Below are 21,373 nucleotides of genomic sequence, written 5' to 3' on the forward strand. Positions count from 1 at the left end.
ATCATAAATAGTGATAGATGTCATAGTAGAGACGAACTACCTAATAGAAACTTCGGTTAAATCAAAACAAAGAACAAAAACGAGAGGAACTTTCCAATCAATATAATAGAAGGCTCAGTCGCTCGTCGATCGTCGAACGTATAACAACGTACGATCGTAAACAAGAAACGAGTTCCTCGCGAGTCGTAACGAGAATCTAATACGAATAAATCCAAATTATGCCGTATTCTTTCGTATTCCATTCTGTATCGCGATCGTTCTCTTGCCGAATACTTGCACGATTATTTCCGCAAGCTGTTCGTTATCTCTCAAATATAAATACATATAAAAGAGAAGGAACAAAAGAAATCGAAGGACTGGCCGTTTAAAGCAGTGTCGATAAAGCTTGGTCGTAAAGTTAGCAAGACGGTAAAAATGCTTGATAAATATTTAAAGAAGCGGTTGAGTATTAGCCGACCATGGACTCATCCTCTTAACCGTTTGCGCGCAATTGAAGCGAAAGAATAATTCCAAGGCTGCTCTTAAAGCATCGAACACGGACTTTCCCAAGGAAACGTGGCTTGTATCCTTCAAGAAAAATCTCGCACCATTAAGAAATGAGCAAAGGGCAAGATATGAACTGTGCGAACAGTTATGACACTCTTAGCAACGAGTATCCACATTAGAGAATATAAAACGGAGCACACGCGAGAAACCATGGAAAATCCTTGACAAGTCGGGAAAACAATCGAGGTAACAGGAAGGCGTAGTACATGGTCGGTCGTGGCGGCCTTGGAATTGCGACCTTGGCACTTCTCTGGTCTAGGCGTTCGTAAAGTAGGCGCGGCCCTGGAGTTCGCCGCTATGGCGTCGCGACGAGCGTGCGCGAGAAAGCGTCGAGGTGGTTTCCTCGCTCCACCACAGCTGCTCGGAGACCAGCTAGACGGGACAGCCGGTCAGACGCTACTCAGGCCAGAGCCGCGTCAACGTCCTTCCGTGTACATCCTTCGACGTCCATCCGACGTCCTCTTGTCATCGCGTTTCTTCTCTATACACGTTTCTCTTTTACTTCGCCGTACGCATCGAAGAATCTCTGGAACGTTCCTCGACCAGAATAGATCTTCGTCAGAGTATCTCGCGGGCTGTACACGTAACTTTACCTAGACTAGCGACGAAAGATCAAGAGCATCGGTTCGCGGAGAAGAATCGTTCCAGCTGTTCTCAGCTTTTCTGCGTCTCTCGAGGCAGGTCAGGTAGTTTCGTGCGCCCGCGCCTCCTCACTTATGCACGAGCGTGCGTAACGGTATACCAAGTAACGAAACATCGGCGGGAAGGTCCAGCAACAACGCGCGACCACCTGTAGTTGTGGCCTCGAGCCACCCCTGACGGCTCTTCGGACGAGCCTCCTCCGTGTCTCCCCCACTCTACAACGGAACTCTCTCTGCGTCCTTGGTGCCCTGCGTAACTCGGCGGCAGGACTCATACCTGGATCTCACGTCGCCGAGGAAACCGACGACGAGCATCGCCATAGCTAACGCCAGCGTTCACACGTATCCCGCACACGCCTGCCAGGATTACCACCAAGATGAAGACGTCATCGTTCTCTCTGCGTGTCATGCGACGGGTAAGTGAATGTTACGCTTTCATTCATCTTTTCTATGTTTATCGTTCGAGACGGAAACGATCGTGATCGCGAATTCACAGTTGATATCCTGTCAGTTGTTCCGAGGTGTTCTCGAAGGTTCGAATGTTTCGTCACTTTGTCTAGGATTTCGCTAAATTTTCTTTCCGAGTTGGATACGTAAAGGGTAAATAAATAAGTCTAAATAACGTTTCTCTGCCGTGATACACAGCAGGGTTGGAATATAAGGGCGGAGTGCACAGAATACAAAGCGGAAGTTTTGGTTGCCGGTTCTCGACAGATTCCCATTTTTCGTATCTCTCAACGCGTATAACGTAGTATTATGAGAAATAAAACGTTCACTTTCGCTGAACCTGGTTTCAATCGCGAAATGGTTCGCTGAATCTTCCTAGAGTTTCGTTCGAGTGGGAGTGTGGCAGGATAGGTTTTATTCCGTTGGTTTTATTTTCGAAAATACGAAGAGTGTCACGTTGATGAAATAGAGTCGCAGTTACCCGCGTGGATATCCTACCACCATATCGTAAATAATGTACTTGGCAAAAATTCGTGCCAGCATTGTACGCGTGAATTCGGTCGCGCGCAAATCCATCCGAGCTAACTGATTTATACGCTCGTAGCGACGTTCCCGTTGCATATTCCATCCGGATGCATATTCAACCGTGATTCGCATTACCGATGCATCGTATAGTTCGACACGAAACTCGGCACAACAGAATCCCGAAGAATCATCCTTCGAGTTTGTCCTGCAAGCGGATACGAATTGAACGCGACACGAACGGAATTCCAAGATAGGAAATTACTTGTAGCATCTACGCCGTGTCTTACGTAATGTTACTTGGCAATCAATTATCCTTGAAACGTCTGATATTACGAGGAATATTATTTCGAAATAGAAGCGCTCAGCATCGATACTGTGCGTGTTAATTGATGCAGCGAACGCCGTGAAATTGAATTGGTTTTACGTGAAACGCATGTCATAGACTGTATAAAGTCACAGAGTATTATAGAGAAAGGAGAGATGGTTGCAGTGATCCACGAAAGTATTTGAATATTCACGATAGAAAACTTTTATGTATATGCTGTATATGTTTTTGCATAATACGTTTTGAAATTTCATTAACAGTATAACGAAACACGATGTTGTGATTATGTCGGTTCTAAAATGTATAGAAGCTAGAAAATGTATAGTAGCTACATCGTACAGTAGCTACAGCTAAGCTAAACTAAGCTCTTGTAACCTGTACATACGTCTTTAGATTGATTTCAAACTTTATAATAGAATCGCGATAGTCGACTCTATTATAGTTGCAGCGTTGATGAAATTCTAAAATGTTTTATACGACACATATAATATGTTCATAAAAGGTTTTTGCAAGCGCTGGAATACTTTCGTTTGCCGTACGTTTTATTGTCGTAAATCGTGAATTTAACCTGTAGAATCCTGCTTTGTTTCGATGTTGAAAGGAAATCTCATAGACATATGGTAGAACCTCATTTATCTGAACAAAATTTTAGTCAATATCCGATTAACTTTTGCTCGTTCGATTCATTTATCAGAGCCTGGTTAACAAAACATTGCACGTAGTTGGAATAATTACTGAGCTCCAATTATACAAATTGTTTGTCCCCTAACAAGTTTAGATAAATGGAGCTCTACTGTATCGTGTATCATCAGATGTAGCAGTCATTCGGTACAGTTTGTATCACTGTTGTTACAAACGACGAATATTTTATTTTATAGGAAGTAATCCATTATGGTTCAATGTTGCATTAACGCGATGTTCCATTTGTAGTTTTATTCAACCCATCGCAATTAATTACCAACTCCCGTTTTTTAACATCGTGACTGTGAAAGATATTTGAAAGATTCGCTTAATATTTTTTTCTTTTGCCGTTTCGTGACGCAGATTTCATAATCTTTTAATCAAAGGAATTTAAAGAAATTTAAATATTTATAACATTATGACGAACCATTGTTTAGTTCTTAATGGATTAACAAAGAACCGACTGAGAAGTTATCTATGCGACAATTAAGTTAACACTAGTACTAATAAATCTTTTTTTAAAAGAAATACTGGCAACCTACAAATATTATTGGTATTATTAATGTTTATTTTTATTGAGGCAGAATCATGATTACATAAAAATAAGTCATTTATCCTTTTATCATATCGATTCAATCTTAATTAACTGTGTAGGATATATTTAGGTATAAGTTGAAGGTAGATAATCGTTATGTGAAAAAATAAGATCACCCATATAACCGAACAGAATGATTATACGTAAATGTGACCTAGAAAGTAATACAGATAAAATATCTGCATAATTAACCTAGCTGAAAGTTAATTCGCGATTCAATTATTTTCCGAGCAATACGTAAAATAAAATAGAACATCTTGGTGAGATTTCTCGGCGGAATTGCACTTGGTAATCCTGTCCCTAAAAGAAGGAAGCTTCGCCTCATTGGATTTAGATCTTTTTCTGAGAAATCCTGTCTCCACGATAGACAATTAAATTGGAAAACGCAGTAACGTAATACGACGGGAGTAAATTCGACGTGACGGCTCGAAATTCGACTTGTAATAACTTTCTACTGTTGTAATCTTGCCCTTTTTAATAACCACGATCTCGCATCTAGATCCTCAAATCGAGATTGAGATTAAAACGTGATCTCCGTTCAAATGGAAGGTCGTTCGTTGCAACGTCTCTTAATTAATAATTTTTCCTCTACAGCACGATAAATCGGAATACTTTTGGCAAATTAGCATTCTTTTGGGTCAAGTCGAAAAAAAGAAGAAGTAGAAGAGGAAAACTCGTTTTGCCGATCCCTTTGTCCGCAGGAACGAACGATCGATAACAGAAAGAGGAAGGACGTGTTAAACGTTACTTTCGTCTTCGATTACACGAGTTGCGTTTCGTTTGCTTTCCAAAAACCGAATCCTCGAGCGCCGGTATTATCCAGATATTTTCTACAGAGGACCGTTTTTCCCACCTGACGCATGTAAAATACAAAGAGAGTTCATGAACATCCGTAAAACTTCGTTTCATTTTATCCCGGCCCCTTTGAGTCGTGGCAGAATACAAAGAGGTATTTTCCAGGCATAGTACAAACAATCCAAAATTCAGCGGAACTTCTTCCCCACGAGCCTTTTTCCGCCTGGCTTTTTATAGAAATGCTTAGGAGGCCATATAGCTCGCCGAGCAGTTTCAGTCCATTTGGAAAAATGTCGTCTACGTGAATCGAATCTCAGGGACAATCATGAAATTACTGGCAGAAGTAGATACATTAACGGTCGAAAGTATGTCACGAGCAAATTACGGATTCATTTGCATATATTAGAAAAAGGTGCAAAAATGCATAGAAAGCGTATATAGTGTGCAAAAATATGGGGAATATCCATTGTCTGATATAAAAATATTTGAGTAAGTCACTGTATATCTGTTGATTTCGTAAGAGAATAATAAATGATGCGTTCGATCCACTGGTGTGCTAATTGGATTATGATGTGATTTAATTACGTAATTTACTTACATTGTGCTTCAATTATATAGTAAATCGATTACGTTGTAATTGATGTAGAGTAAACGTAAGTTACGTTGTAAGTTCAATTGCAATTACGAGTCGTCTTGCAATTTAATTGAATGGCGAAGCTGAAATATGAGTTGCAATATAATTGGATACGATGTAACTGAATTACTTTGTAATTACAATTCATCGAATAGTCCAATTGTAATTCTGTACGACTTTGCTTCGATCATTAGCTTCTCAGAAATTCATACATCTTAGCGATGTTCGCGTATTGTTGATAAATCAAGCAAAATATTCATATAATTATGAACAGTAGTATACGCGATTCCATTCCGATATTTTTATTTTTCCATTCCACTTATAACTTATTCCACGAATGCACGTTTACGTTTCCTATGGAAATCGTAGAAAACTGGCATCTCCGAGGAAACGACTATCGCGAAGATTCGATAAAATTCGTTTGCCATCTTTCGTGGTCTTCTGTCTCTAGCGAGAAGACAACAAGAAACTCGTCTTAGAAGTTTTCTCATCTTCTCGTGAAAACAGTATACTCGTCCTTGGTGAGATTTAGCGTTTCTCGTGATCCTTGCTTGTCCCGGTTATGACAGTTCTTCTGCATGCGATCGCCCTGGTACGACTTTCCAATCGTCGATTCACTGTGCTACGAAATCTGCTTTTCGTTAGTCTGACCAGAACAAGCTAGTTCCACTGTTCCTCGTACGCTTTGGCAAACGTGTGCGCGCAGGTGCACCGTGTACACGGTTAAATTAGTTTCAAGAGCGCGGAGTTGAACATCGATGGTCACGAGTATCGGGTTCTCTGAATATATTGCGACTTTATTCCGCAAAAGGCCAGACACCTTGAAAACGCTCGTTTAATCGCGCGTAGAGTGGAAAATTGAGACTAATTTTCAACGTCGCCAGCAACGGGTAGTTTTTAAACGGCTACGAGTAATTTCATTTCCTCTTTGGCGACGTGGCTACGACAAGGTTGACACAGCCGTGTTTGTTTCTCCTGTCAACCGCTTCGCCACTGTTCACGGATAATGTTATATTGACCTTCTATAGCCGTGCAACATCATGCAATTAAAGAGGAAATTAATTGACCTCGGTATGCATCTGTGGAAAGTGCTTATTGCAGAAATAATATGAAAATGTATCGTCAATTAGTTTCCCATTGATTAATCGTGAAGGAACTTATATACACAGCCGTTAATTGGTATTAAAACACTTTAATCGATTTATAGTAATTGTATTTGAATTTCATCGAAGTGTACTAATTAATGATGAATTCATAATTCACTGAATCAACAGGCTATACATTCACATTACCTATTTAACGCTAGACCTGTACAAAGTAGATGAAACGACCAGTTTCTAATCTTCCATAGAACTTTTACAAATTTACAACAGCTCAGTTTCAGAGACTCGAATGATTTTTTGTAAATATTCTATCACGCAGAATCGTCGTTTTCCTTAATGTTCATCCAACTTCAAGGCAACCTATATAATTGATAGTATCTTTATTATTAAACTATATCGAACATACAATTTCCTACCAGTCTTCCATACTTTCAAACAAGATGTCCTTAAAAATTTTAATAATTAACAAACAACTCGAAACAACTTTGTCTCTTCTCGAATTAAAAACGAAAAAGATTCAAGAGTGAAACGTGACCATCGTACGGATGTCATACTCGCGCTAGAACTCGCGTAGAACGCTAACGCGCGTATATCAAACTGCGATAGTCAAACCGTGAATTCGCGTTCTGTCACGCAGCTGCGTAATCGGATTGTCCAGGCTGTCGATCTTCGTTGCGGATTACTCTGTGCGATCGCCTGAATATAACCATTTACTAGCTATGGAAATGGGAACGTGACAGTACGGAAAGCCGGTACACTGGAAAAATTTCCCAAAGCTTTCCCCGACCTCCATTCCTTCTGTTTAACCGCTATTCACACGGCGCAGTGTTCGTGACTTGAATAACCACGACGAAACCGCTGAATTCACCCTAGGCTTGGTTTTCAGCAAAAACATCGGCCATTTCTAAACGCACGCGGTAAAATTGGAAAGGCGGATAGCGAATAAATACGAAGGGACTGAAGAGCCAGTAAATCTAGACTCGAAATCACCTTCTTTATCCCAGCGTGTTCGTATCGTCGGAATATTTTCTTCGTTTTTGGGAAAAAGCCCCCCTCCCATAGCTCTCTGAGAATTCCCAGGAGCTTAACACGCCTTTCAGAGTCGTCCTTGCGATCAGTTTCCGCTCCAATCACGTTGCACACGTATCGAAAAAGAGGTATTACTATGTCCTATTTGACCAAACGATTTCGCGATACTAAACGCATGCGTATCAGCCAAGGGTATAGCAAAAGACTACCGTAAGCTTCTTCACGCGACAGTGGTTTTTATAGGAAGAATATTTTACTTTGAAGTATTTGGAGAAATCGAAGATTTCCCATCTTATCTTGGCAAAGGTGACAGGAATCACTCTACATGTATATGAAATTCTTTTCACGATCGTTCGATCCACGCCATCGTTCCTCGCATTTTCCGCTATCGGCCGAGGCGATGAAAGTCGTGATCCTCGATGAAAAAGAGAACCAAAAATACGACTCGCGAGATATACCATAGGCTTCCATAAAGTTTCATGGAACGAGGGATCGTCTATATAAAAGGAGTTTCTAATATTTGCCAAGCGGCTCTCTAGGGGTTTCGATTTGATCGACGACCGTCTACTTTTACTCGACACGGAGAAACGTAGTCATCGTTTTTATCTATAACCTCCTATTTCCTGAATGGTCGAAACGTTATTGCGTTTCGGAGAAACAATTTTGCCGGACGAGATTTTACGAGAAAATTACCAGAAGCCATGTTTTGTTTTCGTGAACGAATTCGTTATGACAAACGAGAGGAAAAGAGAGGATGTGAATGCTGTGTGGAAGCTCGAGCCACGTCGGTCCCCATTAAAACCGAAAACGTCGGTATTAAGAAATATTGCCTGTGCATCGTTAGGCTGCCACGACGCCCTTAAAACGTCACGTCGTCGTTGCTCGGGAAATCCTCCAGGATCGAAAGGTCAAAGGGCAGTATAATTGAGCCTCCGAAAAGCAAAGGACGATTGAACGCGCGTATGCCGTTTCCTGTACGCCGCATAATTACCGATCGTCAATAGTCTGTTACATTAATAAGCCTCAATATTCAATGAGACCATTTTCATTATTTATCGTATGTTCGAGATGAATCGTGCAGTATATTATTCTTTTATTGAATATATATTTGTAAGTTGCAGATACATTTTCAAATTAGTTTTCTAAACTTTACCAGTACAATCGTGACAGTACAATGCTAATGAAATTTTAAAATATGTTGTACAACCTACATAATAAATATACACATGAAAGTCTTCGATGTTAAGCGTGTAATAGCTTTAATAAGCCGTTGTACGCGTCAAGGATCAGACAAGAATCATCAACATCGAATATCTGGAAAAAGACACCCCGTTGACAATTTATCTTTTCGCGTGGACACACCCGCAAATTGAATGGAAACGCTGTGTTTCGCGCCAAATAAAATTTGCTATTTTTCGTCATATTAATTGAGCGAGATGGAATTACAGTGACGGGGCAATAGCTGCATTTCATAGGTTCAAAATAAATTCATAAAAGACCGACGCTGTTGATATCTCGACCAGAAACGCACGGTCCGTACAAATATCATTTTGGTTTTCCCCTCGTATGAAAAATTCCCATGATAGAACGTGTTCACGAGTCTAGAAATTGTTAATGATCTCATTTACTGTCTCTCACTCCTGTCACCCTTTTTGTTACGTATCGTGCTCGGATATATGGAATAAATTCAATTAAATTTGACTAAATATTGCACGACTTCGATCGTCTTGTTTTACATTCAATTTATCCACCAATCTGTATGTATATATCTACGTAAAACTCCTTTTAAATCCAACATCCATCTTGTCCTTCGTAATTCACCTCTTCTCGGTAATAGGATTTCCTCGTTAAAGTAAACGTTCTAGTAGCTCGTTCAAACTATTGCTTCCTTTGTACGCGGAATCAGAACCACGCGTTTTCCTCTCGATTATAGGGTCCAGACAGCTTTATTCATCCATTTTGAAATAATATCAACACGATAATATTAGCAGGATCGTATTATTCCTCGTTGATCGCGGCCCTGATCCAAATGTTGCTTTGAAATAGTCGCGGATATGTGCGCGGGGATTAAAACGTTGTCGAATCTGTTGTACTCGCGAGCGCGATTGCAGCAATAAATTGACGATAACGCGAATACTGGGTTAAATACGAGGGATCCAATAAACGTGGTCGTTGGAAACGACATCTAATTTTCGAACATCAAACGATAGAATGATTTCCAATGTTGGACACGCTGTCTCTAGCAAAACTATAAATCGACACTTTATTCTTTTGGCTCAAGGATTATCACATCAACAGATCGTAAATCCTTGTGCGTAGCTCTTTAAATATTTGCATTTGGAAAACTGTTGTCATTATTATTATTTATTAAACTTTATCCCCAACTTGTAAGTTGTGTGATGCCATATATAGAATATATCGTAAAAAAATCGTGACAGTACAATTGGTATTCCGCGTGCGAAGGATTAACAGCATCCGCCGGGAATTCTCCTCAGAGCGTGCAATTCGTTTCGCGTATTCTTTACCCTCGAGAACAAAATCCAATTCTTGGTAATACAGTGTAGTGACTCTTTCATCCGAGACTCAATCAGCCCTGGATAGTTCGCACCAATTCATATATTTCTTTTTCCTTTTCTTTCTATTTGAAACTAGGAAGTCTAGATTCTAGCCATTTTCTTCTTACATTCCCGATCGATGCTGATGGGATAACAGAAATTATCGTTGGGTGGCCTTTATCGAAGTGAAATTGAAGAGAAAGAAAGGTAATCGTTGCGCAGAGCTAAAAGCATCCCTGTATCGCCCGAAATGTATTCCATTATTCGAAGAACACTCAATCGCTGAGCGAATTCTGCGCGCAATGTAAAGAAAAATTGTGCAAAGAGACCCAAGATGATTCCCGCTTATACCGTTAAAATTTAAATGTTGTACGTAATACGTATTTGCATAAATAAATAAACAAATAATTTAATTATGCGTAACATTGATCGCGCGTATTGCTTGCTTAACTTTATCGATGTTTTAATACGTTGATATTCAGTACGTAGGAAATTATTGTTTCGAGCTGGCTTCTCGTCTCTCAGATCTTCGATGAAACGATCTTGTCTTATTACGTACGCTATTTTTACTTATTTGAATATTTCCTTATGAAGATTTATTAATTACTTAGACCTGGAAATTTACGAATCAGATAATTGGTCGGTACCGAATAATAACTTTTCGTTCGTTTTAATTCATCGAGTCGAGCTTTGATATTCTGAAAGCGCTGCTTTAATTAGCCACTATACTAAATTTGCCTGGACGAGCGTTTGGCCTTTGCAATCTCCATTTTCCGCGCTAACGATTTACAGAAAATGGCTAAAGCAACGCAATTCACGCGTGGACCGTTCGTTAAGCTTTGCAAATTTAGTAATACATATGAATTATAAAGTTTCTCAAAAAATATGTATTCGTTGTATATTTTGTTCAGTGATAGACAAAAGAATGGAGTGGAAGATTTAAGCACTGCGGTTTGTGAACGTGTATCGGGCATACACATCGCGACATGAAAAACATCTTGTCGCGCCAAGTCCATCTGCATTAGCGTAATTAGAGTAACAAATCTCGGAGACAAACTGAGTTACGTGTTTCTTTTGGGATTTATCGACTGGAGCAGAAAAACATCGCTTTCACATAGTTTTAGATAGATTTCACTGAAATATGTTTACAAAGAATATTTTATTTTATTTTATAATTATATTTTATTATATTTAAAATAATATTATATTTTCACTATTACTGTAAAAAACTTGGAGTAGTTTGAGTATAGCATATAAGCTTTATACTTTCGTACAAAAATGTTGGAAGAATATTTTCTTTATTTCTATACAAAACTTGAATTAGTTCGCCCATAAAAACTTTTATGCCGTTTCATTTTTCTTCCGAATAAAAATAGGTAAGAGAAAGAGTAAAAACAGATGGGAAAAGAAGGAATATTACTCGTCGTTGCGTCTGATGATTCCATTACTTTTACACAGCAAAACTGTACAGAATCGTACACATAAGGTGATCCATAATCTTCTACAATTTTGCATCAAATTTCCTTACTATATTTTCCTGCCCGACTGCCATCGATTAGTGTAGGGTGGATTCACCCGGCTACAAGATTCATAGATCAATTCCTGCGAAGATCCTTTGGGGAGTAGCGTGTTCACTCTCCCAATTCGCTAGCTAACCAGAGCCGAGAATTTTAGGGCTCCCAAATTGATAGTAGCAGTTAGTTACTAAATATGTGCCCCTAATTAATCGATGTGTACCGTGAGGCTAAGGTGTTCGTTAAATATGAACATTTTTTGTCTTGACCTGTTCATGGGTAGAAACATCACAATAGCAGGTTTGTAGTCGTATACTAGCCAGGAGCCCTTGATATATGGTATGTTAATGGTTGTATGGGATCGATATCGCTGGACGCATACGGCGTGTCTCCAGGGGATACCAGAGGCGAATAGATAACTCGGAGGACCAGCGAAAGAAAAAGTCAAAGGAGGAACTTGGCCTACGGCTATCACTCTTTCACGTTGTAAAGAGCCGTGTTCATCCTGTATCTTGTGAATACTTTAAAGTTGACTTTTTATTGACACATTGGCTGTTTGTTATATATCTTCGAACAAAATACAATTCTAATTATGATATATCATTTTCTTAAACTTTTGGGCGCAATTCTGCTCGCCATTATTCTCTATTATGGAATAAAATTTTGTTTCTGAAAACTATGTTTAATAAATTTGACCAACTATCGGATTATTAATTCCATATTCTCTTATCACGTTAACAAATAATTTTTACCATCTTTACGGCGTGTTCTGAATTGTTGTATTATACGAACACGTATTTCTGTTTCTTGAAAATCAATAATTTGATTCCGAAATCCTGAAGCATTCCTCGATGAAACTTTTGAAACTTACGAGATTCGTGGCTACCCGATCAACACTGAAAGGGTGTGCAGAGCGCGGAAGTGGTAATACAGGCGCAATCGTCTTTTGAAATTGCTCTCGCTTCATTCGATATCCTGACCGGATATCAATTTTTCCAACGATCGAGTTTAATTTCCGCCTTTCTATTCACTGGATTTATACGAACTTGGAGGTGACCAGAAGCTGCATCACAACAGCCTCCGTCATTTCGCATTTAAATTACCGTGTGTTTTAATACCAGTCGCCTCTGTTGTACGCGTTTCGAAGCGTATTTGCATGCAACGTCGATATACACAAACGAAAGGTGCAGTGTTATCGCGGCACGTGTGGCTTCGACCGGCAAAGGTTCCAGATTAATATTCATTGGACGGTTTATTAAGAAAGAAATTGCTCTCCCGCACGGCTATACGTAAATTCAAAAATTATTCATACGATACTCGCGCTACGTTTTTCGTTCGTTTGAAGAAGCGAGATTCACGAGGCGGGTCAATGTTTCACAACTATAGGCGCGAGGAGCAATTAAGCTTGTTACGTTCTCGCGTGGATACTAACCGTTTACCATTGTCAAGGTGTCAAGGTTTTCCTCCACTCATTTTTGAAACACTTTTCGCTTCTTTCTGAGGAAACCTTTATCTGTCTTTTAATTATGTACGCGCGCAAAGGAACGACCTGTTCCTCGAGGATTTGCGGCGTTTACTGCAAGTTGCACACAGACTTACGGAAATGTGTCAAGAAGATTTTATAGTAAACGTAGGACGTGTCTCTTACAAGATGATGGGTACATGTGGGCTGAAATTGAAGCGAGGCTGGAGAGATTTTATAGTTCAAAGTAAGTCGAATATCAGGAATAACGCAATTCCATTGAGAGCTTCGTAAAAAGATTGCACGATCAGCCTAACCTACATAAACACTTTACTTAACACAGTGATACAACAATGAAGTAAATAAAAACGTTATGCAACTGGGGATCGAGAGAATTAAACAGAATTTCATCGCTGTTGCAATTCTACTGCAATAATCAACAGCCGAGGCGGTTCGCTGCGGTCAGGAACAAGGTGAAACAGGTCATCTCTTAATTAATCTCGTAATTAACCTTCGTTGATGACATGGATATATTTGCGTGTCTACAAAAATGGGTGGAACTTTAGCACTCGTGTATGAGTGCGTTGTACGTGAGAGAAAGATGAAGTTACCGCATGGAGCAAGCTTATGGGCTGCTAGTCTGGATATCTCAACGGAGAGAGCTTCGCGTGACTGCAGCGTTGGGCGAAAGATATTTCGAATAAGGAATAAAAAGATAACGAATAAAAAGATATGTGTTATACGTTAATAACTCGTGAATAATTCGTCGTTGACGTTGTACGGGTGTGTTATTCTGTGCTCCTACATTCTGTACTCTTTTATTGCACTGGGTTGTTGGTATCGCTTTGTTGGCTTTCCACGTTGCGTTTGGAAGCACCTGTGCACTAGTGACAGTTCTTGTCCAATTGCCCGACATGGTCACGAGCTATTAAATATTTTATTCGCCGTTCTATTTCGTTTAAATTTTCTCTCTAGAAGCTCGCTTGTGTACGCTCGATTCTGTTGCCATCGTGACTCTTGTCTGTCGGTGTATAATTACATCGTACGTTTGAGTGTATTCACGTTTCCGCCAGTGGCTATCATTTCCTTACCGTATTCTTTCTTCCATTATGGCACCTCCCAAAAAGTTGTTATGCAAATGCTACGTGACTTCTATCGTAAATTCGGTTACACGCTCTTCCTGTGGAATTTCATCGCACTCGGGTTCAATATTCCTGGTCCGTTGTTCTCACCCACGGCAAACGGACACGCTCCTCGATTACAGAGAATCGGCAACCACTGTCTCCCTGTCGCCTAACATTAACAAGGATCTGCTGGATAAAATCAGCGATATCGTCAATTCAAAATTGAAAATAATCGGAGATGATTTCATGATTATTCCGTCAAACATCGAGGCCCTAAACAACACTCTGCAGAATATTAACGCTAAGGTGAAAAAGCTCGAGTCGAATACGAAGAACCTGGAAGAAAGTATCATGGATGAAATCGTGCAGAGGATTTGAAGATCGCACAACCTGATCTTCTTCGATTTAGAAGAAAACACCTCGAAGTCGGACATATCCCTTGTTAGAAATATTTTGGACACTATTTTGCGCGGTTCCTACGATCCTGACGTTACCATTAAACGTTTTGGCAGAAGTTACTTCGATGCCAAAACCAGACCAGCTTGCGCTACGTTCAAATTGCCCGATGTACCGCTCTCGATCCTGAAGAACAAAAATAAATGTCAGAGTCTCGAAAGATCAAACTGTTAAACAACGTGCTTTGCTCAACAATCTAAGATCTATGCCACATAGTATGAACGATAATTCAAAGACGAGTACGTATATTCGTACTGTACGTAGTATTGATTATGCATAATTAAAAAATTGCGGCTACTCCTCGTTAGCGTATTACCAGAACGTTGAGAGATCCTCGCGCTAATTGTAATTCTCGCGTCGTCCGATTGCTCGTTCTCGCCAATCATGCGACGTTATTGTTCTTGTTGAGACATAACCGCAAGCTGGTATTTCATATGCGGAACCTGGTCTGATCGGATTCAGCGTTTACCGTCGCCATAGATTCAAGCTTTCAAGTAGTTCTTCGAGAGGCGGTAGTTCTAAGTGGCGTGTTATTGAGGTTGTTAACCTATATCCCGGTGACCATGAGTTTATACTGGGTGACTTCAACCTACCCAGTGTTAAGTGGGCTGTAGTCAGATTCCACTTTTGAAACTTGATTGCAATCAGAGAAGAATGTAGCATCATCGTTGGAATATTTGGTTGACAACCTGAGCCTCTGCGGCTTAATCCAGATAGGCCACGTATTCAACTTTCTTGGTTCTTGCAATGTCAAACATTGTATATATACATAAAACTTGTTTTATTCATTATTTTGTTGTCTGTATAAAATTATTATTTATTATTGCTTAGACCGTGCCTTTCGGCTTTGGACGAACTTTCGGTTTTGCATCTCTTATACCTATTTCCCTTAATTATTCTATCTCTAAAAACTAAAAATTAGAAACTGATGACTAAAAACTATTGCAACTTTGGGCTTTTGCCTCCTTGCTGTGCTTCCTTCCTGTCGTTCCTCCCCGTCTTGTATTGCCCTTCTCTTTTCTACTATTGCTTTTAGTTCTGTTAGACCTTCTCCAGTCTCATTTAATGTTTTTTCTACGTCCTTTGGTCCTCCCGTTATTTCACATTCTTCTATCACATGTCTCAGGTCTTCTTCTTTCCTTTTACATAGTCTGCATCTTTTTTCTCCCTCTCCTTTCCAGTATTCTCTTGCTTTGGTCTCGTTTCCACATCAAGATTCTTGTTAATATTCTTCTGTCCTTCCTGTATAAAATTATTCGTGAATAACGATTAAACTCCAGCAGTGTCTATTTCACACATGAATGCGAATGTCTGCGTCGCACTGATAGATGTATCGATGCGTGTAATCCTGAGTTTGGCAATATCGGCAACATCAGTTACATCAAAGGCGAGCTGAACATGCTTGGGAAACAGTTCCTTTCGAACTTTAGCACTTCCTTCCTGTTAGCGTTCCTTTCGAACAGTCTGATTTCCATCGTGTCGCTAATCGGCACATTACACTTACTACAGTACAACGAATGAACGAGTAACAAATAAAGGACTAAGAAATTGCAAGCGAATAATGAATGAACGAATAACGAATGAAACGTGATCGCTTATACGTTATTCGTATAAATAACTTGACTAATGTCCAATTCTGTATGACTATATGTCCCTCGTGTATGCGGCCTAAAGTGCATCCCACCTGTTGCTAGGCCTATATCGCGCGATCTCTCACATTTTCAGCGTCCTACTCGAATCTTTGGCATTCCGCTGCTAACTGGCGCCGTGCTTTATTTCCGCCCACAGGGATCGAATTATCCAGGTAAATGACCGTCCTTTTCCTCTGAATTCGCCGGTCAGGATCCCGTTTTATCGATGGGATGCTCGCGACACGAGGAAAAATTAATTTCGCGCAACGACACCTACTCCTACGGAACCACCGTGATTAATGACACCACCTGTCCCGTTGGCTGTCTCCGCTAAAAAATGAAGCCAACCAGTGAATTTTTTCCCTATTCATTCTACCACTGCTTCAAATAGTGGGGGATTCGAAACGAGAAATTCTTCAATGATATTTTATCTTTCATTGATGCGACAAGTAGTGGTATGCCTGCTGATCTTCGATCAAACGATAATCGAGCATAAGTTATTTGAAAAGTGATTGATCGATCAGAAATCAGCGAAAGATACGAACAGACTGCGAACTAATGAAAACTCAGGGAAACCTGGATACGAATGAAAAAGCATAATCCAAGCAAAGATTCGTTTGAAACATTTTAAACGGTATTCTACTTTGGATATTTTACACACTTTTGTATAGGACTGTAATCAGGTATATCAGGTCTGTAAGTATGAAACCGGAATTTGCCTACAGATGGCCCTGGCTGATAATGTAGTTATCACTAAACTGCGTCATTGATGCCAAAAGTCTTTGTTGACATCTCACAAACATTGTCGACTCAGAACAATACAAGTTTCATACAACAGCACAGTTTGTAATAGCGTTGAACATGTCGAATTTTGTGCCTGGGAACTACGATTTGCGGACAGCATTGATTTTCTGTTACCATTATTTGAAGAAAACTGCTGCAGATTCGTATCGAATGCTTGTCGAAGCTTACAGTGAGCATGCTCTTGGTAAATCACAGTGCTTTGAGTGGTTTAAAAAATTCAGAAGTGGCAATTTTGACGCGTGGAACGATGAACGGTGGAAGACCACCGAAAAAGTTTCAAGACAGCGAATTGCAAGCATTGTTGGATGAGGATGACGCTCAAACGCAACAACAACTCGCTGATCAATTAAACGTGACACGAGAAGCTGTATTATTCCACGATTGTTTGGATTCCTGTAATTGTCTGCCACTTATGAATAAAAATATACGTGGTAGAATTGAGACAATAATAGGAACAGGTACAAGTAGAATCGTACAGTTGCGGTCAGACGAAGCAAGAGCATTAACCAAATCTTCGGACACAAACTTCTTTAACAGACAGCTTGTTCCAACAGATATGGACGATAAAAATGAAACACGAAATAATATTTTATGGACTGTACCAATGGATTTGTGGATTTTCACGCAAAATAATATGATCGTGCTGCGAGTATTATTGATATTTTACTGCGAGTGTTACTCCGGTTATCGCTCGCTACCAGATTTTCAAGAAAACTAAAGCTGAACGTTTATGTTGTCAAAGCTTGTGCCAGTTTTACCGCTGAAGTGGTTATAAATTGATAGACTTAGAATTGTCCCGCTTCTTTAAATACACACGGAAGCCCTTTGGCGAAGTTAAACGTAATATTTGCTCTGTGCTTTACTTTCCGCGAGCAACCAGCAGGATCCTGCAGTTTGCCAACGCGACACCGCGGCGTACTATTCTCGAAAAGAAAAATAAAAGTGGAACGGAAATTACGTTCGTTCGAAACATTGCAAATTCCTCGGTAAATCTTGAAAAAGTTCCTATCTAGCGGCGATAATGAACGTCAACCGATGAATTCGAAAGCTTTAAACGATGTTGCGAGCCAGTCGTGCATCACTTCGTCGCGTATTTTTCAAACGAAAATTCACTGCTCGGGTGTTTAAAAAACGGCGCGAAACGAACAGCGTAATTGCTGGAAATTACGTTGGAACACTCGGAAGTTCACTCGCCGTGCAAGCACTCGAAAGAGCCACGAGGATTGGAAAAGATCATTAAGCGCATTAATTGCGCGGTCATTAGTCAAACGACGATGCTTCAATAGCGACTACGAATCGCGAAATGAAGCCAATTTCTCTGGAACAGCATACTTGGACAGTTTTATGTCGGCCGAAATGTTCCGAGGTGTAAATTGCCGAATTTTAGTGAAGTTTATACGTGACGTAGTACTCGTAAAAAATATTTCACACGTATTTTTTCCCACCTACCGACGTTTATATTGAAACGACGCCCACGGGAGGGTTGGAAGCATGTTTCACGGAATATTTCGCAAACCATTAGGTCAAGCAAAATACTTCAAATATAAAAATAGCTTGCTTTCAAACAATTCCGTGAACATTCACAGTTCAGTGTGATAACGATAAACGGCACGATTCGATAGCCAACAATTTCATCTAAAAGTAACCTGACACATACCGTTTCTCGGAATTTCTTGACGTTCATTTTTTATCTAACTTTGTTCCCCTATTTTCATAAGAAATTTCATCAAAACCAATGAGCGATCTTGTATTCCCGGCCCCTTTATCCCAAGTTTGAAAGTCTCGAAGCAAAGGCTACGTAGCTCAATCTCATTTGCCGTCGTATTTGTAATGAAGTTTCAGCGAGTTATCAAGCTACCATAGCAAGAAACCCAGGGCATCGAGCGGTTGCTAGGGGAACCAGTCACACGTGTCGGCGACTGACGGAAGCTGAGTAACTTGACACGCGTACAGACATTTGTTTCCTTTCCCTTGAAAAGTTTTCCACGGTGAAAGTCATCAAGGAGATTATTAACTTTTGTTCGTTCCTTTAATAAACCCTTGAAACTCTCGAAGAAGTTTTAACGAATCGCAAACTCGACCTGGCAGGGAAAAAAGGACGTAATTAGTGCATTTTTATCTAACACGAAGGATATTCTACGAAAGTTTCATTAGAAAGTACCAACAATTGACGATCAGCGCTCGAACAGTCTATCTTCCTTGGTGTTTTCATACGAAAATCTCTAAATTCATGCACGATACAACGAACCCGTTAATAACGCGAAGCGTACGAAACTTCGATGAGAACATCCCCTAAACGCTGAATCGCTGAATTAAACACAGGTTTCATCGATCTAGACATTCGTCGCTTCTATTTTGAACGCAATTCCCATCGGTTTTAAACAACTTCCGTTTAAACGTAATACAGAATGTTTCGTAACAATCGAAATACATATACATACTTCGATGCTTAAAGCTACAACTCGGATGGATTCGGGGATTAAAGTGAATGAGACAATTTGTGGCAAACGGTAATGGTTGAGCGGTGAATACATATTTCAAGGTGACGTGGATTAGCATCTTATTTGAAAAGGGAAGATGATATCTTCTCTACAGTTATAGGAGAATTATATGAAGGTTTCTCGAATCTCAATTTTCATTGTTGATCTTCTGGTGATCGAATCTTTCTAACTGGTGCGAAAAATTACTTTTCTCTTAGTGATTAGTATTTTCGTAGCAAGTTTTACAAAGACCTTGTAAAGAATCGTGTCTTGAATATTATGTTTAAATAATGCCAGAGTCTGCGAAATAACAGGGGCCGCTGCTGTGAGAAACAGCGTAACGATAGAACAAGTAGAAGGACAGCGACGATATTAACGACGGACTTCTCTGGCCGTTTATCGAGTAGAGGCTAGATAAATATCTAACCGCACAACGTTATGTGCGGCCGGTGACACTGACAAAGTGGCTGTTCCACTTTTCAGTGGACTAAGGGCGTAGTTGCAAGTACAGAGAGACGCCATCGCGACAAGACAGAGAACCGAACGGAAGGACGACACAAAGACTTGGAAATTATTACACGATATCACGATTACGAGATTCGTTGGGTCGCGCTGTGTTCGAGAACGTGTGTACAATTAGCAAGAAACATAAAATTTCATCATTTTGTATTCCTTAGTTTTTGTTTCTTTAAGTTTACGAGAGATTCTTAATTATTGGGTTGACAACTAAGTGATTGCGGATTTTGTCATTAGGTGGCATTGACACTTAGTTGCCAACCCAATAGAACCTTATCTGGAACTCTATCTTCTTGGAAACGAAATTTACAAGAGAAAATAATAGAAACAATTCTTATGTGTGCATGACGTATATGAAATAAATTTCCAAAATCAGTTTTATCGGAAACGGAGTGCCGTATGAAAAAGTTCCATTCTATATCTTCGATTTCTCCATTGACGTACACGATCGCTTCCTTTTGCGATCAGGCAACCATTTAAAAACACCAGCATGCGTGGGTCGCACCGATAAGAAGTTACACAATCCCGTTTTATAAGACCTACGCAACATCCTATCGAACAAGGTGTCGGAGAATAGTGGATAAATAATTGCGGTCACGTGAGTCGATGAAAGTTGCCGGGATTTTGATGTACGAGCTCTCGCGGCCTGGTCACGGAAAGCAATCTAGCCGGAATAAGCTTTCTCTCGCCGCTTTGGAGAAACAGAACGGAACACTCGAGGAAATATCAATCGCGTTGCCGACAGAAAGGGTCGAGCTTCTCACCACTTACGTGGATCTACTCCAGACCGAGAGTTCGCAAAGGTCGGACGAAGCTTTTTCCAAGCAAAATAGGCAAGCGGGCGTTTAAAAGAAATTTCCTGGTATTTTCATGTTCCGACGATTCAGAATGCAGGCAAATTATGTCGAATTTCCACGAAATTCTCGTCCCATGGCGATGACAATTAAGAAGTACGGGCGTTGGAGAATATACCGGACAAATGATGTTGTATTATACCTTGTATCGATCCTTGACAGGAAATTGAAACTTTGCCGGATAAGTTACCGCCTCGCCGAGGTACAGGAGACTCTGCAATTCTGTATCGGTCGTCGAGCACTTTGTAATAGACAGCAGCTTTATGGTTGACTTTACCACTTGCCAGGCGTAATTGCTAATCGCTCGGTCCATTCACATTTTAAAACAGTAGACTATAAATATTCTTTTTGTTCTACGATTATTATTCACAGTTTCGTACGCAAGGTCGTGTATCAATTATCGAATATTGTTCCTGAACACGAGGAATTCTATTTGAAATATTACTTGGCCCTCTGGAGACGTCGTATTTCTTCGCTCGATAGGATAGAATTCCTTTTCGTATGCATCTAGGTAAACGTAGAAGGATCTTTATGGTGAATGCATACGGCGAAGTAGAAGTACACTCTGATTCAAAAATCTTAGAAAATCTTTTATCTTCGATCTTTTGATAGCGGTCAAGCGAAGAAGAATTCAGAACGAACAAGTTGTTTTCTAA

General features: G+C 40.1%; 1 protein-coding gene across 4 annotated transcripts in view; it reads left to right on the forward strand.

Annotated features, from left to right (window-relative positions):
- Positions 1–928: 928 nt before the first annotated feature.
- LOC126922727 (neo-calmodulin-like) overlaps positions 929–21,373 on the forward strand; it is an 85,918-nt gene continuing 65,473 nt past the window's right edge. For 3 of the 4 annotated variants that reach the window (XM_050735590.1, XM_050735589.1, XM_050735591.1), the window contains exon 1: positions 930–1,603. In XM_050735590.1, coding sequence (XP_050591547.1) covers positions 1,565–1,603 — 39 coding nt within the window. In that variant the 5' untranslated portion in view covers positions 930–1,564. Of the gene's footprint in view, positions 1,604–21,373 lie in introns of all 4 variants that reach the window. The other variant, XM_050735587.1, reaches the window with a different exon arrangement.

Source organism: Bombus affinis, chromosome 12 (genome assembly GCF_024516045.1).
Source record: "Bombus affinis isolate iyBomAffi1 chromosome 12, iyBomAffi1.2, whole genome shotgun sequence".
Taxonomy (NCBI): domain Eukaryota; kingdom Metazoa; phylum Arthropoda; class Insecta; order Hymenoptera; family Apidae; genus Bombus; species Bombus affinis.